Source organism: Sapajus apella, unplaced genomic scaffold, assembly GCF_009761245.1.
Source record: "Sapajus apella isolate SASKATOON/1434 unplaced genomic scaffold, GSC_monkey_1.0 scaffold96, whole genome shotgun sequence".
NCBI classification, from domain to species: domain Eukaryota; kingdom Metazoa; phylum Chordata; class Mammalia; order Primates; family Cebidae; genus Sapajus; species Sapajus apella.
In genome coordinates, this window is record NW_022437036.1 from 4,111,866 (window position 1) to 4,133,513 (window position 21,648).

General features: G+C 39.9%; 1 protein-coding gene across 1 annotated transcript in view; it reads right to left on the minus strand.

The window, feature by feature from the left end:
* Positions 1-21,648, minus strand: part of CDH26 (cadherin 26) — a 58,599-nt gene that overhangs the window by 34,641 nt on the left and 2,310 nt on the right. The window contains 2 exon segments of the mRNA XM_032257134.1: positions 10,288-10,448; positions 11,907-12,011. Of these exon segments, the coding sequence (XP_032113025.1) occupies positions 10,288-10,448; positions 11,907-12,011 (266 nt within the window).

Genomic DNA, 21,648 nt, shown 5'->3' on the forward strand with positions numbered 1-21,648 from the left:
TGTAGACCAAGCCAATGCTCTGGCAAGGAAAAAAATTATCAGTTGTTATTAGGTTCAAATCTCAGTCTCTCCACTGGGTAAACACATGCAGGTTGCTAGTGATCCTCCGTTTCTACAATCTATCAGTATTGTCATGGGAAATAAATATATTAATTGAATATTACTGAAATATCACAGAGAGCAAACACTTAAAGGTTTTTGGGAAAGTGAACATTTACAGTAACTAGCACAGCTGTTGACACGCGAGGTTGTTAAACGGTCACTGCAGTTACTTCTGTACTTGGATAGAAAAGTCAGAAAATATGCATGTGTGAAGTCTTTTACTTCAAAAGGTCTCAAATCAATAGTTTAAGCTTCTGCCTTAAGAAATTTTAAAAAGAGATCATATAAACCCAAACAAACCAAAAGTGATAATAAAGGTAAAAAGCATATATCAATGAAATGGAAAACAACCAAACAATAGAGAAAGTCATGTAACCAAAAGAGATTCTTTGAAATGATCAATAAAATGAATAAACCTCAAGAAGGACTGATAAGGGAAAAGAAGGAAGAGGGGAGAATTATCAATAACACGAATGAAAAAAGGCTATCACTAGAGATTCTACATATATTAGAAGAATAAGGACTAATATGACCAAGTTTATGTGAATGAATTCAGCAACTTTAAAATGGACCAAATTCTTGATAAGAAAAACGATCAAAATTTTCTCAAGAAGAAATAGAAAATCTGGATAGTCCTGTATATATATATATATATATATATATATATATATATATATACATTTTTTAAAGTGGAATTTGTAGTTTAAAATTTTTTGAGAAATAAAAACAAAAACCTCCAGGCCCAGATGACTTCAATGTTAAATTCTAGCAAAATATGAAAGAAGAAGTACGAATTCAGCAGTCTCTTTCAAAAAATATAAAAGGTAAAAAGACTTTTCAACAGATTATATGAGACTCACATTACCATAATACCAAGTCAAATTTCTATGAATTACAAGGAAAACTACAGAACAATATCTCTCATGAATCTACAGTTAAAAATTCTCAACAAAATACTAATAAATAGTATTCAGAAACATTAAAAGGATAGTACAGCATGACCAAATGAGGTTTATCCTGAGAATTTTAGACTGATACAACTTTTGAAAATCAATTTCAGCAATGTCACAAGATATAAAGGTAATCTATAAAAATCAACTACATTTCTATAAACCAGCAATGAAAAATTAAAAAACAATTTAAAAACAGCCCCATTTACAAATCTAAAATATGTACAGGATCTGTTTACTGAAAACTTTAAAACACTGATGAAAGAAATCAAAGAAGACTTAATTGAATGAAAAGATATACTGTGTTTATAAACTGAAAGATTCAGTATTGCTAAGATGACAGTTCTTTCCAAATTGATCTATAAAGTCATCACAATCCCAATCAAAAGACTAGTGGAATATTTTAAAGATATCAACAAGCTGATCTGAAAATTATAAGGAAAGGTAAAAAAATTCGAATACCCAAAGTCATTTTGAAAAGAAAAACAAAGAACTCACATTAGAGGACTCACACTAAGTCATTTCAAGATTTATTATAAAAAATACAGTAATCCAGAGAGTATAGTATTGATGAAAAGATAAATATATACATCACTGAAACGGAATAGAGAGTGCAGAAAATGGCCCACACAGTATGGTTGATTGATTTTATAGAATATACAAAGGCTAGCCTTTTCAACACATGATGCTGAAAAAATTAGATGTCCATATGCTAAAAAAAAAAAAAAGAACCTGGGTCTTTATCTCTTACTTTAGACAAAAGTTAACTCAAAATGGATCACAGACCTACATGTAAAACAGAAAACTATAAAACTTTTAGTAAAAGAAGAAAATCTTGATGACAATGTGTTAGATACAGTATCAAAAGAAGGGAAAATATTGATGAATGGGATTTTATCAAAATGTAATAACTCTTGCTCTGTAAGAAATGCTGTTAAAAGAATGAAAAGACAATTGCCTGAGAGAAAATATTTGCATATCATATGCTGACAAAGCATGTATTCAAAACTCAGTAAGAAAACAAACAATACATGGCTGGGCATGGTGGCTCACACCTATAATCCCAGCGTTTTGGGAGCCAAAGCAGGTGGATCGCCTGAGATCGGGAGTTCAAGACCAGCCTGGCCAACATGGTGAAACCCTGTCTCTACTAAAAAAAATTACAAAAATTAGTCAAGCATGGTGGTAGGCACCTACAATCCCAGCTACTCGGTAGGCTGCGGCAGGAGAATTGCTTGAACCTGGGAGGTGGAGGTTGCAGTGAGCTGAGATTGCACCACTGCACTCCAGCCTGGGAGACAAGACAGAATCTCCATCTAAGAAAGAAAGAGAGGGGAGGGGAGGGGAGGGGAGGGAGAAAGGAAGGAAGAAAGAAGAGAGAGAGAGAGAGAGAGAAGTTGAGTTATTCTGAGAAATGGTTTGGGAATTGCTTATCAAGTTAAACATACACTTATGTATTCCAACAAAGCCACTCCTAGGTATCTACCTAAAATAAATGAAAACTGATCTTCACATAAAAACCATATATGGGCCAGGCGCAGTGGCCCACACCTGTAATCCCAGCAATTTGGGAGGCTGAAGCGGGTGGATCATCTAAGGTCAGGAGTTTGAGACCATCCTAGCCAGCACGGTGAAACCCCGTCTCTAATAAAATACAAAAATTAGCCAGGTGTGGTGGTAATCCCAGCTACTTGGGAGACTGAGGCAGGAGAATTGCTTGATCCTGGTGGGTGGGGATTGCAGTGAGCTGAGATTGCACCATTGCTCTCCAGCATCTCAAAAAAACAGTGTGTGTGTGTGTGTGTGTGTGTGTGTGTGTGTGTGTGTGTGTAGCTGCTTTATCATCACCAAAAAGGAAAAGCATCCAAGCCTCCTTTAGTTTTCTAAAGTGAGAGGTAAGAAACTACTCAGCAATAAAACAGAACAAACTCTTAATGCACATAACAGCATGGATGAATATCAGAGGCCTTGTGCTGGGTGAAAAAAACCTAGACTTAAAAAGCCATGTATTGTGTGATTCCATCTCTATGATGTTCTAAACAAGGTAAATATATTGAGATGGAAAAGAAATGAATGGTTTCCAGGGGTTAAGGGCTGAAGGAGGGTTTGTCAAAACTCTTAGAACTATGCATTAAGAGGTATAAATTTTACTGTACATGAATTTTTAAAATAAATTTTTAAAAGTAAAATACACACAAATTTGGAAGGAATAAAGGCAGTTAAGGGTTCTTAGGTCAATGTATTGTCAAAGAAATTATTAAAAACTTTATATCAAATCTAATAAGTAAAGAATGAACGTTGTAATTTCTCTGTAATTTTTTTATCTGTCTATGGAATTAGATCAAAGGGAAAAGTTGTGGGTGGGATGGGATTCTTCGTATATTGCTTGAATTTTTATAAGAAGCCCTTATTAATTTTATAAGTAAAAAGTAAATGTAGGGCCAGGTGTAGTGGCTCACGCCTCTAATACCAGCACTTTGGGAGGCTAAAGTGGGTGGATCACCTGAGGTCAGGAGTTCAAGACCAGCCTGGCCAACATGGTGAAACCCCTTCTCTACAAAAATTAACCATGCATGATGGCGGGTGCCTGTAATCCCAGCTACTCTGGAGACTTGCTTGAACCTGGGATGGGGAATTTGCAGTGAGCCGAGATCATGCCATTGCACTCTAGCTTGGGCGACAGAGCAAGACTCCTTCTCCAAAAAAAAAGTAAATATAAATAATAGGAACTCTCATTTATTGCTGGTGAGAATGCAAAATGGTGCAGTCATTCTGGGAGACAGTGTAGCAGTTTCTTACAAAACTAAACATACTCTTGCTACACAACCCAGCAATCACCCTCCCAAATGTGTTGAATATGTACGTGCACCCAACAACCTGCACACACATGTTTACGGCAGCGTTATTCATGATTGTCAAAATGCGGAAGCTACCAAAATGTTTTCCAGTAGGCGAATGGGTACACAAGCTGCATCCATCCATAGAATGGAATATTATACAATGAAAAAAACGCATGGGGGAACTTTAAATGGATATTGCCAAGTGAAGGACGCCAGTCTGAAAAGGCTACATAGTGTATGATTCCAAGTATGTAACCTTCTGGAAAAGGCAAACGCTGGGAGACAGTAAAAAGACCAGTGGTTGCCAGGGGTGTTGGGGGTGGGGAAGGGGGAATGGGCAGAGCCCAGAGAATTTTTAGAGCGGTGGAAGCATTCCTTACGACACTGTAGTGGTGGACACATGGTGTCGCACATTTGTCAACACCCATAAAAGGTAAGCTGCTAAGAGTGAACCCTAATGTAAACTGTGGGTTTTGGTTAATAGTAATGTAAAATACTGGCTCAACAATCACAGCAAATGCGGCGCACTTCTGCAAAATGTTCATAACGGGAATGTGAAGGGAGGGGGTGGGGTAGAGGGGAGGATGGGGTAGGGGGAGGAGATCAATGCTTTCTGTTCTGTGCTTCTGTCAGTCTAAAGCTGCTCTAAAAAATAAAGCTCCTTAATTTGAAAACTATGTCCCTACTTACAAAATAAATATATATATCTGAATAAAATATATATAAGCTATAATAAAATACATACATGTGTATTTTAAATAAATATACTTTAAATAAATATAATTAATTTAAATAAATTATACTTTAAATAAATATACTTTTTTTACTCAGGCTGGAGTACAATGGCTCGATCTCGGCTCACCGCAACCTCCGCCTCCTGGGTTCAGGCAATTCTCCTGCCTCAGCCTCCTGAGTAGCTGGGATTACAGGCACGCACCACCATGCCCAGCTAATTTTTTGTATTTTTAGTAGAGATGGGGTTTCACCGTGTTCACCAGGATGGTCTCGATCTCTTGACCTCGTGATCCACCCTCCTCGGCCTCCCAAAGTGCTGGGATTACAGGCATGAGCCACCGCGCCCGGCCCCAAATATACGTATTTTTAAAAGCAAGTCTGATCTGCCTTGTTCCTGAATCTCTCGTTGCTCTAGTATAAGTGCTGCTTTTGTTTGTTGAAGGCTGAAAAGGCTGTGGGGAAAGGCCGGAGTTCAGAGTCGAGGCAAAGAGAGCGGGAAGAAGCGTGACAGCTGGCACGAGGCTGGTCCAGGCAGGCCCTGCTCTGCGGTGAGACCACTGAATTCTCAAGGACCATCTGCTCGCCAGGGACAGTTAAGTATCCTGCTTGGGGTAAAAAGGTTTCTTTCAGAAGCATGGCTGCGGGCTTCAGCCAGGCCCAGCGCGGACTCGCCAGCACCAGCCCTACACATAGATGGCCTCCCTTCATCCTCGCTGAAGCCCTGGAGAAAGGCACCCTTGCTGTCTAGCTCTGCACCGTGGAGAGGCTCAGTGGTACTTCACCTTCAGCTTGGACATAGAGTAGCCCAGATTCAAGTCCAGTCAGGGGTCAAGACTGCACCTTCCGCCAATTCTTCCCCACTTCTCTCTGTGGCTACTCAGTGGCCAGGGTTGCTGGCCCTCCTAGGGGGGTGTGGGGTGGGGGGTGGGCTCTCAGGGCCTTGAAAGCTTTAGGCAACACTCTCTCCATCCCCTTCCTCCAGGGCCTAAAGGCCTTTCCCTCTGTTTTGCTTTGCATGGCTGCTTGAGCACCTTTTCCTGCAGACTCATGGCTCACTCGTCTGCTTCCATCACCGTGGTCCCACCAGGTATCCTAAAGCAGCAGCAGAGACCCCACGTCTAGCACAGGTCAGCGCTCCTCCTCCCCCGCAGTAGGACTGAAGGAGGCTTCAGGCCTTCTACTACCGAACTAGTCTGCTTCAGGGACTCTAGCATACATTTTATATTTTTGTGCACGTAAATGGGCTTTCTCTCACACCATCTCTCCATTCTCCTCTATAATTTATGACTGTGCTGGCAACTCTTTGCTCCTTAATCACCCTGACTCCTGGCTCTAACACTGTGCCAACTGTATTCTTTCCATTTTAAAAAGGAACCACTTGTTTGTTTTATATTTATTACTTTATATTTCATTTATTACCCTAAAGCTACATATGAGATCTTTCGTTCCATAAGGTGCCTGAGAAACATGAGTGCTGTTTATTCTTTGGCAAGATGCTAAGAATTTCTATGGACTCAGAATTACAATGGAGAAAAGAAATGTCATGGACATTTTTTGCACTTGGAAAGTGTTTTCAGCTTTTGTTATAGCCTCAAGATTTATACCTTTGGATAAGCAAACCATGGTGCATTAACGTGATGCATCACCATATGGCTATTTGAAATTACAGGCACAAGATCTGCGGTCTTACACACAAATGAGCACATGGAAACACCTTTGGTACCACATGCACAGTGAGAAATCACTAAGGCATAGGTTAGACTGTGTGGTGATAAAAATTAACAAATAATTATTTTGAGAAATATAAAAGGATGGATTTTGGGGTAGCTTTGTATTCTATAAAAGTGAACATATTTGGATATAAATAGATAAGGTCCATACACAGAAAAAATTCAGCTTTTGTCTTGCTGTCTCTGTCTTAAATCAGACAGTAATTCTCAACTAGTGTTACTGCTTTCTTGTAGATACATTGAGTTAATAAAAAGTTAGCCTCCCCACAACCATGACCCGTCAGGATGCTCAAGAGTAAAGAAGTGCTACTAGAATGTCTTTTTGCCACTACATTAGGCTTACTTGATTTTTCATAACGGACTATCTTGATGGACTTCCAAAGCCAATTGTAAACTTCTCTTACAGGAGTAGACGGTTAAGCTAGGATGCCTAATTTGTGTCATGTTTAGGACATGTCCTGATTTATAGGACATGGCTTATGCCACCCTTCCTGGTTGGTGATCCTTCTTATTGGACCATTTCATGTGCTCCTAACTAGTGTGTAAACCCCTGGCTGTCAGTTTCCTGTGGCTGCTGTAACAAAATACCGCAGACCCTGTGGCTTATGCCAGAAACGTATTATCTCACAGTTCCTGAGGCTAGAGCGGAAATGGAGGAGTCAGCAGGGTCGTTTCCTCTGGAGGCTCTGAGGCAGAGACTATTCCCAGCCTCTCCTGGCTCCTGGTGGTCGCTAGCAAGACTCACTGTTCCTCTGCCTCACTCTATTCTCTGCCTCCATCTTCACCTGGCATTCTCCTCTATGTCTGTCTCTGTGTCAACGATTTCCTCTTCTGGTCACAGGGTGATAGCCCACCCTAATCCAGTATGACTTTGTTTTAACTTGAGTATACCTCCAAAGGCCCTACATCCAAATAAGGTCATAGGCATAGGTACCATGAGTTAGGACTTGAACATGTCTTCTTGGGGACTCAGTTCAGCTCACAACAACCAGCAAGGCCGAGGCTACATTTCGCTGTGCTTGTTCATTCATTTACTCATTCATCTAATATGATTAAGGGAGAACCTATTATGTCAAGAGCCCTGATGGTGACCCTGGGGCAATGGCAGACTTTCCCCAGAATCGAGAATAAGGCAGAGTCTCTCACCTCTTTGAACTTACATTCTAATGGAGGAGATCAACTATCAACAGGGAATTAAACACAAAGTCCACATTTCAAGTGATGAGCGGAGTTGAGGAGAAAGCAAAACAGGGAAATGGGACGGAGAGCGACGGGCAAGGTTGGGGCACACCTCAGAATCTCCACCCTGTGTCTTTCTTTGTAGAAGTTTGTAGTTAAATGAGAGGACCAAGGATCAAATAAGTAGATAAGTCAGTATTACAGGACAGCTATGGTCAATGTTTGGGGGACTAGAACGTGGACTTAGCCAAGCCAGGGAGGTCCAAGCACAGGGCCCTGAAAACTGGACCTAACAGAACTAATGGGGATGCCACGTGTTTCCCCGCAACCCCACGCTGTCCCTCTTTGCTCTAAATGGTGCCCAGGATCTCTCTGTGATGTGCCAAGCATTTCCAACCCAACTTTGAGTTTCAGGAAATGCTCTTAGATATTTGCCTTTAGCATTATCAGCTTCTAGACACAAAGTCCCATATTAAACATTATGAATGCCAGCCCTTAATACATCATTTAAAATGTTAAAAGCATCCTTTGCAAAACGGTTCTCCCATTCTGTAGGTGGTCTGTTTACTCTGTTGATAGTTTCCTTGGCATCTGACAAAAATCTAATATCTAGTATTTATAAGGAACTTAAATTTACAAAAAAAAAAAACATTAAAAAGTGCACACGAAGAACATGAACAGACACTTTTCTAAAGCAGATATACTTATGGCCAACAAGCGTATGAATAAAACATCACTAATTATTAGAGGAATGAAAATCAAACCCACAATGGGATACCATTTCACACCAGTCAGAATGGCTGTTATCAAAAAGTCAAAAAACAGCAGATGCTGGTGAGGTTGCAGGAAAAAAGAAGGAGCATGCATACACTGTTGGTGGGAGTATAAATTACTTCAGCCGTTGTGAAAGACAGTGTGGTGATTCCCCAAAGAGCTAAAAATAGAAATATCATGCAAACCCAGCCATTCCATTACTGGGTATATACCCAAAGAAATAGAAATCATTCTACCATGAAGACATATGTATACGTGTGTTCATTGCAGCAGGATGCACAGTAGCAAAGACGTGGAATCAACCTAAATGCCTATCAGTGGTAGACTGGATAAAGAAAACATGGTATGTATACACCGTGGAATACTATGCAGCCACAAAAAAGAATGAGATAATGTCCTTTGCAGAAACATGAATGGAGCTGGAGGCCATTATCCTTAGCAAGCTAACAAAGGAACAGAAAACCAACACTGCCTGTTCTCACTTATAAATAGGAGCTAAGTGATGAGAACACATGGACACACAGAAGGGAACAATAGACACTGGAATCTGTCAGAGGGTGAAGGGTGGGAAGAGGGAGAGGATCAGGAAAACTGAGGATCAGGAAAACCTAATAGTGGGTATTAGGCTTAATACCTGGGTAATGAAATAATCTCTACAACGAACATCCATTACACAATTTACCTATATAACAAATCTGTAGGCGAACTTAAAATGAAAGTTAAATTATAATAATAATAACAGTAATAGAAGGAAAGGAAAAACTATTAAAAGCAAACAAGCAACGAGTGAGCCCCGAATGTTTGTTTCCATCCTTGCACAGATCATGCCATGATCATCACTAGGCCCTCCCTGCTCAAAGTGTGGAAGCCCAAGGGACAGCCTCATGGGCCTCACCTGGAGCTTGCTAGAAATGCAAGGCCCCGCCCTGACCTACTAAAACAGAATCTGCATTTTTACCAAGATCCCTACTGATCTGTTTGCTCGTTAAAGATTGAGAAGGCTATCTCAGGGTCACCTTATGACTACTCTAGATTCCTTCTTTGTAACAGACACAGCAAATTCTGCACAGAAGCGGGGCATGCATTTATATAGGTAAGGAAGACCTAGAGAGTCATCTTTGCATGTTCATTGGAGTTTTAGAACAATTTTTACCTGTTTAAAAATTAGAGATTCAGAGCCTATTGATGAGTTGAGGGTATATGTTTTATTGCTTATATAAGTACTTTGAGGTTATTACAGAAAAGTTCATATAGTACTTTTTTTGAATGTTAATCAACGTCTTTCCACCCTGAAAGAGTTAATGAACAAATGCACAGCCAAGCAGTCCTGAGAACCAAGCCCAGTTCCCAGCAGCTCCATTCCACTGAAGTCAAAATAGGACAAATTTTGACTACCTAAAGACTCCCTATTATGTTAGATGGGTAACGCGATACATGGTTTAGGGCGTTTTTCTTTGTAATTTCCTTTTCTGGTTTAGAACCTGAATTTCAGCTTTATAGCAAACCACACTATTGGAGCGACGAAATCATAAAGAATACTTGCACTCACAATGAGACATTGTCAACAGGTATGCATTTGGTCATTCATCAGTTATTGGGCAACCCATTGGGTCTGTCATGGCTTGTCTCCATATTTCAGATGTCACTCATAACAAAATAAATTAGCCCATTTTCTAAACATTCTGTGACCCTATCCCCAAATGCTTTCAGATATCCTCATCATGCTAGGACACTAGTCATTAGAATAAAGACCTATAGCAGCTCACATCAATTGCAGAAATCATTACAAAGCCAAAGTTCACCACTCTAAAAGAAGATTACAAAAGTCTCATGCCTACTTGTAAAACTTGTCACAATGTATAATTTCTCAATCTCCCAGTACCTGGCACAAAGTCAGCTTAAATAATGCTCACCAAATACAACAGTCTTGCAAGAGCTCTTAAATCCAAGCTTAGAATATACCAGATTTTAGATATCGTGAAAGACAGTGTTGTTTCTCGATCCACAGGGCGGTGAATATATATCCTTCCATTCTCATGATCTTCTAGAGAAAACAAACCAATCTCTGTATATTCATCCACACCGGGTCCACTGATTAGATACATTAGTGACATGTTATCAGACATATTATTGAACAGCTGGAAGAAGGAAAATGGAAGAAGAAAAAAGGAGGATGAGAATAAACCGCCATGATAATCAAGTATCAAGGCTAAGAACCAATGGCATCTTTAAGAAATTATACCCAGCAATGGCACATCTGAGAATTTATACAAAAGAAATAAACAGATAGGCAGAGATGGAGGAACGATGGTGTGGGCTGCAGTTTGGTCTGTAATAGTGAAAATTTGGAAATAGCATAAATGTTCATTGACATGAAAAAAATAATAGAATGATACTCCCTACACTTAGCATGGGATACTGTGTAGCCTTTAAAGATGTATCTACACTGCCACGGAAAAACAGGCAGGACAAGAGAGGCAAGCAGAACAACACACCAAGTGTAATCTCATTTCTTTGATGCAGATTCACATCAGAAAATCTATAGAGAAATATCTGGAACCATATGTACCAATTTGTTAATATCGATTATCCCTTGAAGGAAAGAGAAGTAGTGATCACACAGCTAACATTCAGAAAGAGCTTAGAATGAGCAGACCAACAATATGCCTTGCTTGCCTTAACCTATTTAATCTTTAAAACATCTCTGAAATGTAGACAATATAACTGACCCCATTGTGCAGATGAGGACACATGAAGAATCCCTAACCCAGCAAGGATGTGGTGCAGTAGGTATATGAACCCACTGACTCTTAGAAGTATACACTTTTAGCCACTGAGACTTGAAAACTTTCTGTCCTCTTTGTGTTTTTTGTTTGTCTGTTTGTTTTTTACAGTAGGCATCCATCATTTCCATAAATATTGCAAAAATACAAGATAGTTTTAATTTTTTCTAAGAATCATAGAATGTCACAACTATAGCAGACCTTAATCAGTACATAATTCAAAGGCCCATTGGTACCAGGAAGGTAGTGGAAATAAACAACCTGGGCCTGGTGTAAAGATTCTGCCATTCCAATATCATGTGACTTCTTCAAGGGGCTGCTTGCCCTCAGCATGAGGGAGGCAATGGGGAATAGTGGAGACTGCGGTATTCTGAGTAACTGAAGCCCCACCTAATTGTTGTCATGTGGAAATGTGGATTTCATGTGGCCAGAACTTCCAATTTTTTAAAATCTCAAGGAGGGTAAAATTTTTAATACAGTCTCTCTATTTTTAAATAATATATTTTTTTAAAAAAGCCTCTGCGTGGGCCAAATAAAGCAGACCTGTCAGTTGGAATTAACCACCCTGTTGCTGTATGTGATTCTCATCAGACACTCACATGGAGAAGTGACTTGCTCAAAGTCACATACCCAGGTAGAGGTAAAGTGAGTTCTGGAACCCAGGCAACCTGAACCCCAGGCCAGTGCTCCTTCTGCTCTGCTTCACTTCCTGGCCTCACTAGCACACAGCCTTTCAAGACAGTCTTCCTGGCCAAATGGGTACGCTGACTCAGAGGGCATGATGGGGTCATTCCTTACGAGTAGGCACCTTACCTCACCAATGAGTTTGGGAAAGGGTCCTGGGTCTTCTACCTCCAGCTCCACGGTGGTGATAACCCATCTTCTCTTGGATCGCCGTAGAGTCTGGTAGCTCTTTCCCTGGAAATGATAGCGACAATGATGACAAAAAGGATGGCAGTGATGCTCGCAGCCAGGATTGATCACACCCTTACTTCATATAGAGGCCCTGGGCTGACACTTGGCCTGCATTGTCTCCTCATCCCCACAACAGTCACCTAAGTTTGGAAAATGCAAGCACCTCTCCTCTTAATAGCTCTAGAGTCATCTCTAACCACAGGGGCAGATGCCACCCAATGATTTTACGTGGTTCTTGAGATAATTTTAGGAGCTCTCCAGACATAGTATTAAAGATCACTGCTATGTGCCAATGCTTGTCCTATTGTAGACATGCAAACAGTTGTTGAGAAAGTTTTCCCGTTTCCATTTATCTCTCAGTCTTCCTGAGATTATTGATGATTAGGTGCTAATAGACCTTTAATGCCTCTCTGTCCACAAATATTCCTTTTAACAAATGTGCAGACATATATACAAAGAGAAAGAGAGTGACTTAGACTCAGATCTTGGGCTCAGATATTTGTCAGGTAAGAGAATATATGAAATTTAAAGCATTGTTTTGTTTACATTATATATTTATACAGTTGCCATCTATTACAAGTGAAGCTGGTTTTAGCCACATTAACTTCATCAACAAAAATGCAAATTCTTTTTTAAAAAATTACTTTATGATAAAGTGAATTGATCAAGAGAACAATACCAAGTAAATAATCCCAGCGTGGCATGGGGATATGGCACAATCCCACAGTGGTGGGTGCATGACTGCTGCAATGTAAAATATTAAGTCCAATATATTTTCATTCCATTAAGAAGAAAATGAGGTGGACAAACCTCCAAGCTGGTGCTGTACAGTTGAATTTTGATGTTTGCAGGCTGCTCATATTCTAATTAGACATAAAAGCATCATCTGCAACTCCCTGGCAGTCCCTCAAGATTCTAAGGCCACATGTAGTTACTATTTTCTTTTCTGCAAACCAAACATTGGCAGGGCACTAAAGAACTCCAAGCTGCAATTCTGTCTCTAAGTCAAGTGTAGAGACTGATTTTATATATTAAGAAACTGACTTCCAAACCTCACTTTTGTTTGCTTAGTAAGATCATCTTTTTCTTGTTGGATACTGTTAACAACACTGACCTTAAAATGATGTTAATAGTAGAGAATATACTTATCAGAATCACATAGGCACTGCCTGGAGTTGCACAAATAGAGAATCACAAATGACAAAAAAGAACTTCTGCATTTAGTTTTGGTAAATGTAATTTCTTATCCTCTACATCTTAATTCATGATTACCACTTATCTTCTCTAACTCTAGGAGAAATAACCAAAAGAATTCTGATTTATTATTCGAAATGGTAGGGAGACATTTAAAACCATAAAACACTACTGTCAATTAACAAAAGTAAGAAGTAGAACTTCTTTATTCAGGATGAGCACAGATGAATTTAGTACACGTGTAAAATAACACCAAATGTTAGTTGGCAATGGGGTTTAAGTGGGTTTTTCTTTTGTTTTTTGTTCCTGATTTCTAAGACATTATTTACCTTAATTAATAAAATAATAAACATACGCTTTATATTTACATAATGGATTACAGTGGTAATTACTTATTTATAATTTATATCTCAACAATCCTTTCCCTTCCTCCAAAAAATACATGTACAAGACTGTTGAAATAGAAAGACATAAGTCAGCCAGGCATAGTAGCTCACATCCGTAATCCCAGCACTTTGGGAGGCCGAGGCAGGTGGATCACCTGAGGTCAGGAGTTTGAGATCAGCCTGGCCAATATGGTGAAACCCGTCTCTACCAAAAATACAAAAATTAGCCAGGCGTGGTGGCACGCACCTGTAATCCCAGCTACTCGGGAGGCTGAGACAGAAGAATCACTTGAACCCGGGAAGTGGAGGTTGCAGTGAGCCCAGATTGCACCAGTGCACTCCAGCCTGGGCAACACAGTGAGACTCTGTCTGGAAAAAAAGAAAAGAAAAGAAAAGAAAGAGATAAGTCCTCAATGTATGGTTAGAACCAGCAGCAAACAAAAGTGTGGGAGTGGGGAGGGAGAGAGAAAGTGTGCACACAGGGTGACTTGGGTAAAGCAGATGGGCACAAAGTATAAATAATTGGTGAATTTTCATACACGGTATTTTGGAATTCTTTGTATTTTCCTTAAATCTTACAAGTTTTATATTAAAACAAAAAGTTATCAAAAAAGACAACTTCAGGAACTAACATTGGGTATTTAACTTGGCACTAAGATCCTTACCAATTATAATAAAAAGGGAAAGTCTCTCTTTAAAAATGAAACATATTTAATAAAACCTTTTCTTGTATATAGTCTTCCTATTTAAAAGAAAATTTGATAGCAAAACACTTTGAGCATACAGAATGACATAATGACGCCCATCACCAAGTTCTATCAAACCTTAATACTTTTACCCTATTTGCGTCAAAGTGTTGAGATGTAAATTGTTACAGATAAAACTGAAACTTCCTGTGTAGCTCTCCCTCATCTCACTTTTCCTTCAGAACTAACTCTTACCCTAAATTATATTTAGCATTCCAATGCACGTTTTTAAACCTTCACAATATGGATCTGCGTATAGAGATACGGCTTTATATTCGTAACAATGTGTCATTTTTATGGTTTTGGATTGGACTTTTAAATAATGGTTCACAGTAAGCACCATCCCATAACTTATTTTTTAAATTTATCTTTTGTTGCATTTTGGGGGAGGATGTGTGTGTTAAGACCTACAGTTCTAGTCCATTCATTTTCATTGCTATAGAGCATTTTACTATATGAATTGGCAAAACTCCATTTGTCTGTTCTTCTAGTGATGATCTCCTAGGTTGGTTCCAGTTTTTCATTACCAAAAATGCTGTGGTAATAAACATCCATGTATATATTAAAAATCTCTCTCTGGCAGCAATTTTCAAAGTATGGGTTCCACAGCCCTGTAAGAGAGTCCACAAGTCCAAACTCTTTCATAAGAACGCTAAGGCATTGTTTGCCTATTTTGCTGTCTGACATTCGCACTGATGGTGCAAAACAACAACATTGGTGGGTGAAATTGACGATGCCTCAGCACAAATGAAGGCACTGGTACCAAACTCCCCACTGTATTCTTCACCACCACGCACTTGCAGAAAAACAAAAAAGAAAGAAAGAGAAAACTAGTTTCATTTAAAAATGAAATAATTGGTGAATTTACTCAATTACTGCAATTGCTTGAAAACTGATGAAGGAGTAAAAATATTAATTATTTTAAATTGCAACACTCGAGTGTCCATCTTTTAAATACGCTTTGTGAGTGGATGGAAAGTAAGTACCAAGCTGCTGCTGTATATCAAGGCAAAAGGTTTATTCCAAAGAAAAGTACTGTGTGATTGCTTGAGTTTCCAGCTGAAAAGGCCTCTTTCTTTTTTTTTTTTTTTTAAACAGACCACAATTTTACTTGAAAGAACAACCAACAAATTGTGATGATTCACATCAGGTTATTTGATACATGGTTCTTTGATGATGAACAAAGTGAGTCTTTCACTTCAAGAAAATCAGTCAATGCACAGTATCTGTTCCCAATGATAAATGTAAGCTTTCAAGCAAAAATCCTAATTTTAGAAAACTTAGGTCTGCCAATAGGAGCGTGAAAGCTTCATAATAAGTGAAGATTTTTATGATAATAGCAATAGTGTTTTTTTTAATTTTATAGGCTGAAATATGTCCACATTGGAAATGCCTGCATAACTCAATGAGCCAATGGCTTCCTAATGATCAACATATCATGTTCTAAAATCAAGTGCAGGTGAAAGAGTCATCTAGAGTGCAAGAGAGACTGTGGATTTTAATGGAATGGTGTAGGGAAAGTTCATTGACATAGTATCAGATTCACGTTGCAAATAACTGTTAAGACATTACAATGTGTCGAATTTTGGTATAAAATCAAAGAAAAGTATCCACAGTTATCTATTCCAGGTTATTAAAATATTCCTCCCTTTTCAAATATCTGTGTGAGGCCAGAATTTCTTCATATACTTCAACCAAACAAATTCACAACAGACTGAAGTCAGAAGCAGAGAGGAGAATCCTGCTTTCTTCTTTGAAGCTGGACATTCAAATTATTTGCAAACATATATAGATAGTGCCACTTTTTCCACTAAATGGAATGTTGAAAAATATGGAAGGTTTTCAAGATATGTGTTATTTTTATTAACATAGAATGGGTTTATTATGGTTATGTCCAATGAACTGAGAAATATGTTTAACGTTTATCAGCACATATAACCCACATAAGCTAAATCTCTAAGACTGACACCTAAATCATCAGAGACAGAGTCTCCACCCTGGTTGCCTCGTCCTGGTCAGAATATCTCCTTATTTGAGATCCATCACAATACAAGAGACCATGCATCTGAAAGTGGTTTCATGCAAATGAAGAACATTCTTCATATATTCATTTCTTGTGGTCAGCCACTCTCACGGTGGGTGGGTGATATTATTGGGTTATATTGTTAGCGTCAGGGCTAATGATAATATTTGCATCCTGGCCAGATTATATTTCTATCTATTTACCTGAAGGAGAAGAATGTTCAAACTCTGAATTCTGAAATCTCTGACATTTTTAGACAATGAATGCTTTTTGATTAATGTTGGTAGTTTTAAATTAAAGGCCTACCCAGGTGCATAATTTTTAAATGGAGACAAGTGTAGCTCTTGCAAAAGATAAAGAAATTAATTCTGTTTCTAAAACAGGTGTATTTCCAGGTGGCCAAGGTTGTTAACAAGGACTATATTGAGGTTTCCTGTTCTCTCTGGGCCTCAGTTTCCCCTTCTATAAATTGAGGGTATGAGACAAGGTGTCTTTAAGGGCTCTTTCAACACTAAAGCTCTGTAAATTCATTTGAATAAGATAACATATAAATGGCACAGTGACAGTCGTGTAAGAGCTGGTTGAAGTGTTCAGAAAGAGGCTAGAAATGGTGGGTGTTTATACTTTGCCAGAGATGCCTTAAATTTCACATCATTGTGTGTATTTCATTTCTCCTCTCTTTATGCATGCCATAGAAATTAACTTGAGATCTCTCATATGAGTGATGCAGGAAGACGAAAAATGGTTACATTTTCTGTAATGATTTTGTAAGTGCTCTTATTATATTTCTCATCCGTGCCAATTTTAGGCAGTCTGTCCAAAGAGGAAATCATTCAAAAGATTTGCATAATGCTTTCTATAACATGGTGGGGAGGGGCAGGGGCGGGGGTTCTTTCTAGATGCTTGTTCACTCAGCTGCCATGTCCACAAAACCACTTTATCAGAGAGGGCCAGGCAGACATATGACGCATGGTCCACCCTGCACATCATTTGACAGATGGCTCTGGACCTGGGGCTTGTAGCCAATATCATTCAGGCTGGCCTGGCTGGGCAGCTATGGCACCTTTTGGGAGAAAATTTTCTGGGTGAATGAAGATGTAGTCTATGACTATACAGGATAATAAAGAGCTAAGAGGTCTATATAGAAATCAGTCCTTTCCAAAATGCTTGAAAATATTTCATTTTTGAATGCAAGCTTTTATTCAAGCAGAATTCAGGTCCTAAAAATAAGCAGAATTTGGATGCAGGACTCTGTTCTGCAGGTGTATGTCTTTGTTCCAGATTCAGTGACAAGTAATGACAAGCCATAGGAAAGAAGTCATTCTCCCCTCTTTGGTCATTTCCAGTCCTGAGAGCGATGAGTCCTCAGCCTGGGCTGTGGCAGGCTTGAAAGACCAGAGAGGAGAGAGGGTTTAAGAGAATGAAAATGGACAATGAGGAAAGCCTCTTATTTTTTGGACAATGAGGGAAGCCTCTTAAGCTTTCGTTCAGGAATAATTTGGATTCTAGAAATCACAGAATTTCCTCTGAGAGATTCCTGTAGAGATTCTTTTAATCCGTACCCAGTATCTCTCTTCTGGGTTTTAGACCAGGGCAGTCCCAAGAAGTCTCTGTGAAGATGAAAATGTCCCTGCTGTGTTGGCCAGCGTGGTAGCCCCTAGCCACATGTGGCTGATTGGGACCCTGAAATGTGGCTGGTGCTAGTGTAGAACTGAATTTTAAATTTTGCTTAATTTTAATTAATTTAAATTGTTACATATGACTAGAGGCCAATGCAGACAGTATAAACTAGTGGTTAAACATGTGGATTTATAAATTTAGAAGACCTGAGTTTAAATCCTGTTCTATGGGCCACATGGCAAAACCCTGTGTCTACAAAATATATGAGTATTAGCCAGCCATCGTGGCCCATGCTTGTAATTCTAGCTGCTTGGGAGGCTGAGGTGGAAGGATAGCATAAGTCTGGGAGGTGGAGGCTGCAGTGAGTTGAGATCATGTCACTGCACTCCAGCCTGGGTGGCAGGGTAAGACCCTGCTGCAAAAAAAAAAAAAAAAAAAAAAAATCCCCTTCTGCCTCTCACCAGCTACGTGCTATGTGACGTGGAACAGGCAATTTATCCTCTGGGGTCTGCATTTCCTCCTCGTGCACACACATGCACAGCCCCACATACGTAAATGTAGAAGCGTATGTATATACTGGATCCTCACAACAGCCCAATCGTGAAGGTACTATTATTATTCCTTTGTAACATATGACACTCGCACACAAAGTGTGTAGGATGGCACGGGCTACGTGAGTATTTCCTCTTTTTCCAAGTCTCTGGGCAACATTTCCACTTGCATCTCCCACAAGCAACTCAAATCCTACATGTCCAAGGCTGATGGCATAGCTTGTATCCTCACAAACCTGCCCATATTCAGGGCTCCCTAACCACAAAAGACACTTACCTGCTCGTTCCAAAGGTCATCCTTGATGCCTCTGCTTCCCTCATCCCCACATCCAGGTTCCGTCAAGTTGACTTCCTAAGGCCAGCTCATCTATGTCTCCACCCCAAACAGCTAAAGTTTCCACCACCTTGAGCACCCATGGGATTGGTCTCTCCCATTCATTCCATCCTTCTGTGGTGGGTTAAATTGTGTCCCTAAAAGCATATATTGGAGATCTAATCCCCAGTCCCTGTGAATGTGACCTTATTTGGAAATAGGCTGTTTGCAGATGTAATTCTTAACTGAATTACAGTTAAGATGACATCACATTTGGTTAGAGTGTACCCTAATCTATTGAGCAGTGTCTCAATAGGAAAACACAGACACACAGATGCAAAGGGAGGATGCCGTGTCCTGAGTGGGGCAGAGACATGAAGTAGTTGCAAGCCAGGAAACAGCTGGGATTGCCAGCACCCCACCAGATGCTGGGGAGAGGCAGGGAGGGTCCTCCCAGTCTCAGATGGAATTTGGCCCTGCTGACACCTTGATTTCAGACCTCTGGCCTGTAGAGCTGCAAGAGAGTGCATTTCTCCTATGTTAAGCCAGCGTACCAGCTTATGGTTCATCGTTTCAGCAGTCTGAGGACACTAATATATGTTCCTAACACATTCTTTGCACAGAAGCTTGGGTGACCTTTAAAAGCACAGATGTCACACCCCTTTTCCCCCAGAGTTTTCACTTCTCTTAGGACAGAATCCAACCCGCTCTGTCCCCTGCTGACCCTCTCAGCTTCACCTCTGACTACACTATCCCCACCCTCTGCAACCCAGCAATTCTGTTGGTCTTGAGTGAAGGGCTGAAAGAATAATTCAGTCAGAGCATAAATACCAACAATTTATCAAAAGATGACTCAATTCAGAATTTCCCAGACTGGTAACAACACTACCACCATCAACAACAAGAAAATCATAAGAGGCTTTCCTCATTGTACAGTTTCATTCTCTTAAAACTTTCCTCTTTGCTGGGCACGGTGGCTCACGCCTGTAATCACAGCACTTTGGGAGGCTGAGGCAGATGGATCACAAGGTCAGGTGTTCAATACCAGCCTGGACATGATGAAACCCCATCTCTACTAAAAATAAAAAATTAGCCAGGTGCAGTGGGGGGCTCCTGTAATCCCAGCTACTTGGGAGGCTGAGGCAGGAGGATTGCTTGAACCTGGGAGGTAGTGGTTGCAGTGAGCCGAGATCACAGCACTGTACTCCAGCCTGGGTGACAGAGCCAGACTCCATCTCAGGGAAAAAAAACAAAAAAACTTCCCTCCTCTCTGGTCTTTGAAGCCTGCCACAGCCCAAAGCTAAGGACATATGAGCTCTCAGGTCTGGAAATGATGAAAGAGGAGAAAAGTCCTCTTCATTTGCTTGTCATTACTTGTCACTGAATTTGGAACAAAGACATAACTGCAGAACAGGGTCCTGACCGGCTTCATGGCCAAATGACAAAGAAAGGGTGTGGGATTTCAGAAGAAAACTGCTGTGGACACAACAGCAGAAATGGTGTCAGCTTTTAAATATGGAGATCTGAACAGGCAGAGGTAGGTATCTGTTACAGATGTCAGAGGTGGCACTAAGCCAATTTGGTGGGTGGGGAATGGAAAGGGATATGTTACTCATAGCCAATCTGACAATTATTGAGCACCTCCTAGCCGTAAAGCTCTTTGTGAGTTAAATGTCCAGCATTCTGATTGCTGTAAACTTCTTATATCTATTAAATCATGTTATCTTCATCTGTCTTGATTCCCTGGAATACATAAAGCCACTGTCATCAATCACTGAGGTACAATCCACAGTGCCATCTCCACTGCCCACTTCCACTCAACACACCCTCAGAAGTCAATTTGCTTTGGCACTGCACTAATACAGCAGAGGGAAGAGAATTCAGGTCTGTTTCCTGATAAGACTCATTGTGGGTAGGAGCAGGAGCGAGGGAAGGTTGGGGACAGGATTTGATTTAAACTATATTCAAATCCATGCAAACATGGGCTATTAAAAAGGGCTTCTACGAAGTATTGGAGATCAAATTAATGTGCTGTCTGATTAAGGACACTCATAGCTCTTGACATACCAAAATGTGACCAAGAAATTCTCCAAGCCCCAAGCAACTGGTACCAAACAAGGTATCCACTTTCAGACAGGGATTTCCCTCTATTTTGTTTATTCCCAGTGCCTGGCCCAAAGCAAGTGTCCAGTAAATAGTTTTAGCATGAGCTCTGAGTATAGCCAAGCATTTTCACTGTGATTAGAAAAACAGACACAGACATAAGACATTGACTGGGCCATTACTGTCCTGTGAACCTAATAGCAGAGAGCGGCTCTCTAAGAGAAGATGATGTTCATTTGGGAAAGGACATTGCAGTGGGAATGTGTGTGCCATGGTAAACAATGTGCATAGTCAAGGCAGTAAAGGAAGATAAAGGTTTTTAAAGGGAAAAATGAGGAGGATTATATCACTGTTTTGAAATAATTATCTTTGGCTACAAACATCAATAACAAGGATGACACCGATCTGAGTTTGCACTAAATTTGCTAAGAAGATTTCTTTGAAAAAGTAGTTTTTGTGTAAGATTTCAATGGCCTTTGTGCAAAGTTCTGTTATTTTTTCAGAGCTTTTGTGATTTTTAGTTATCAAGCATACAAATGTGAGAATCCCCTTTTCTTAGCCTTGTGTCTATATATTGGGGTTTGTGCGTATATGTGAGTGTGTTTCAACATAAGGAACTCCATTTTGACTCTGACAACTTACGCAGTACCAAGGGCTTTATGCATCTTCTCATTTACGCTCACAACCACTGGGTCAGGTAAGGT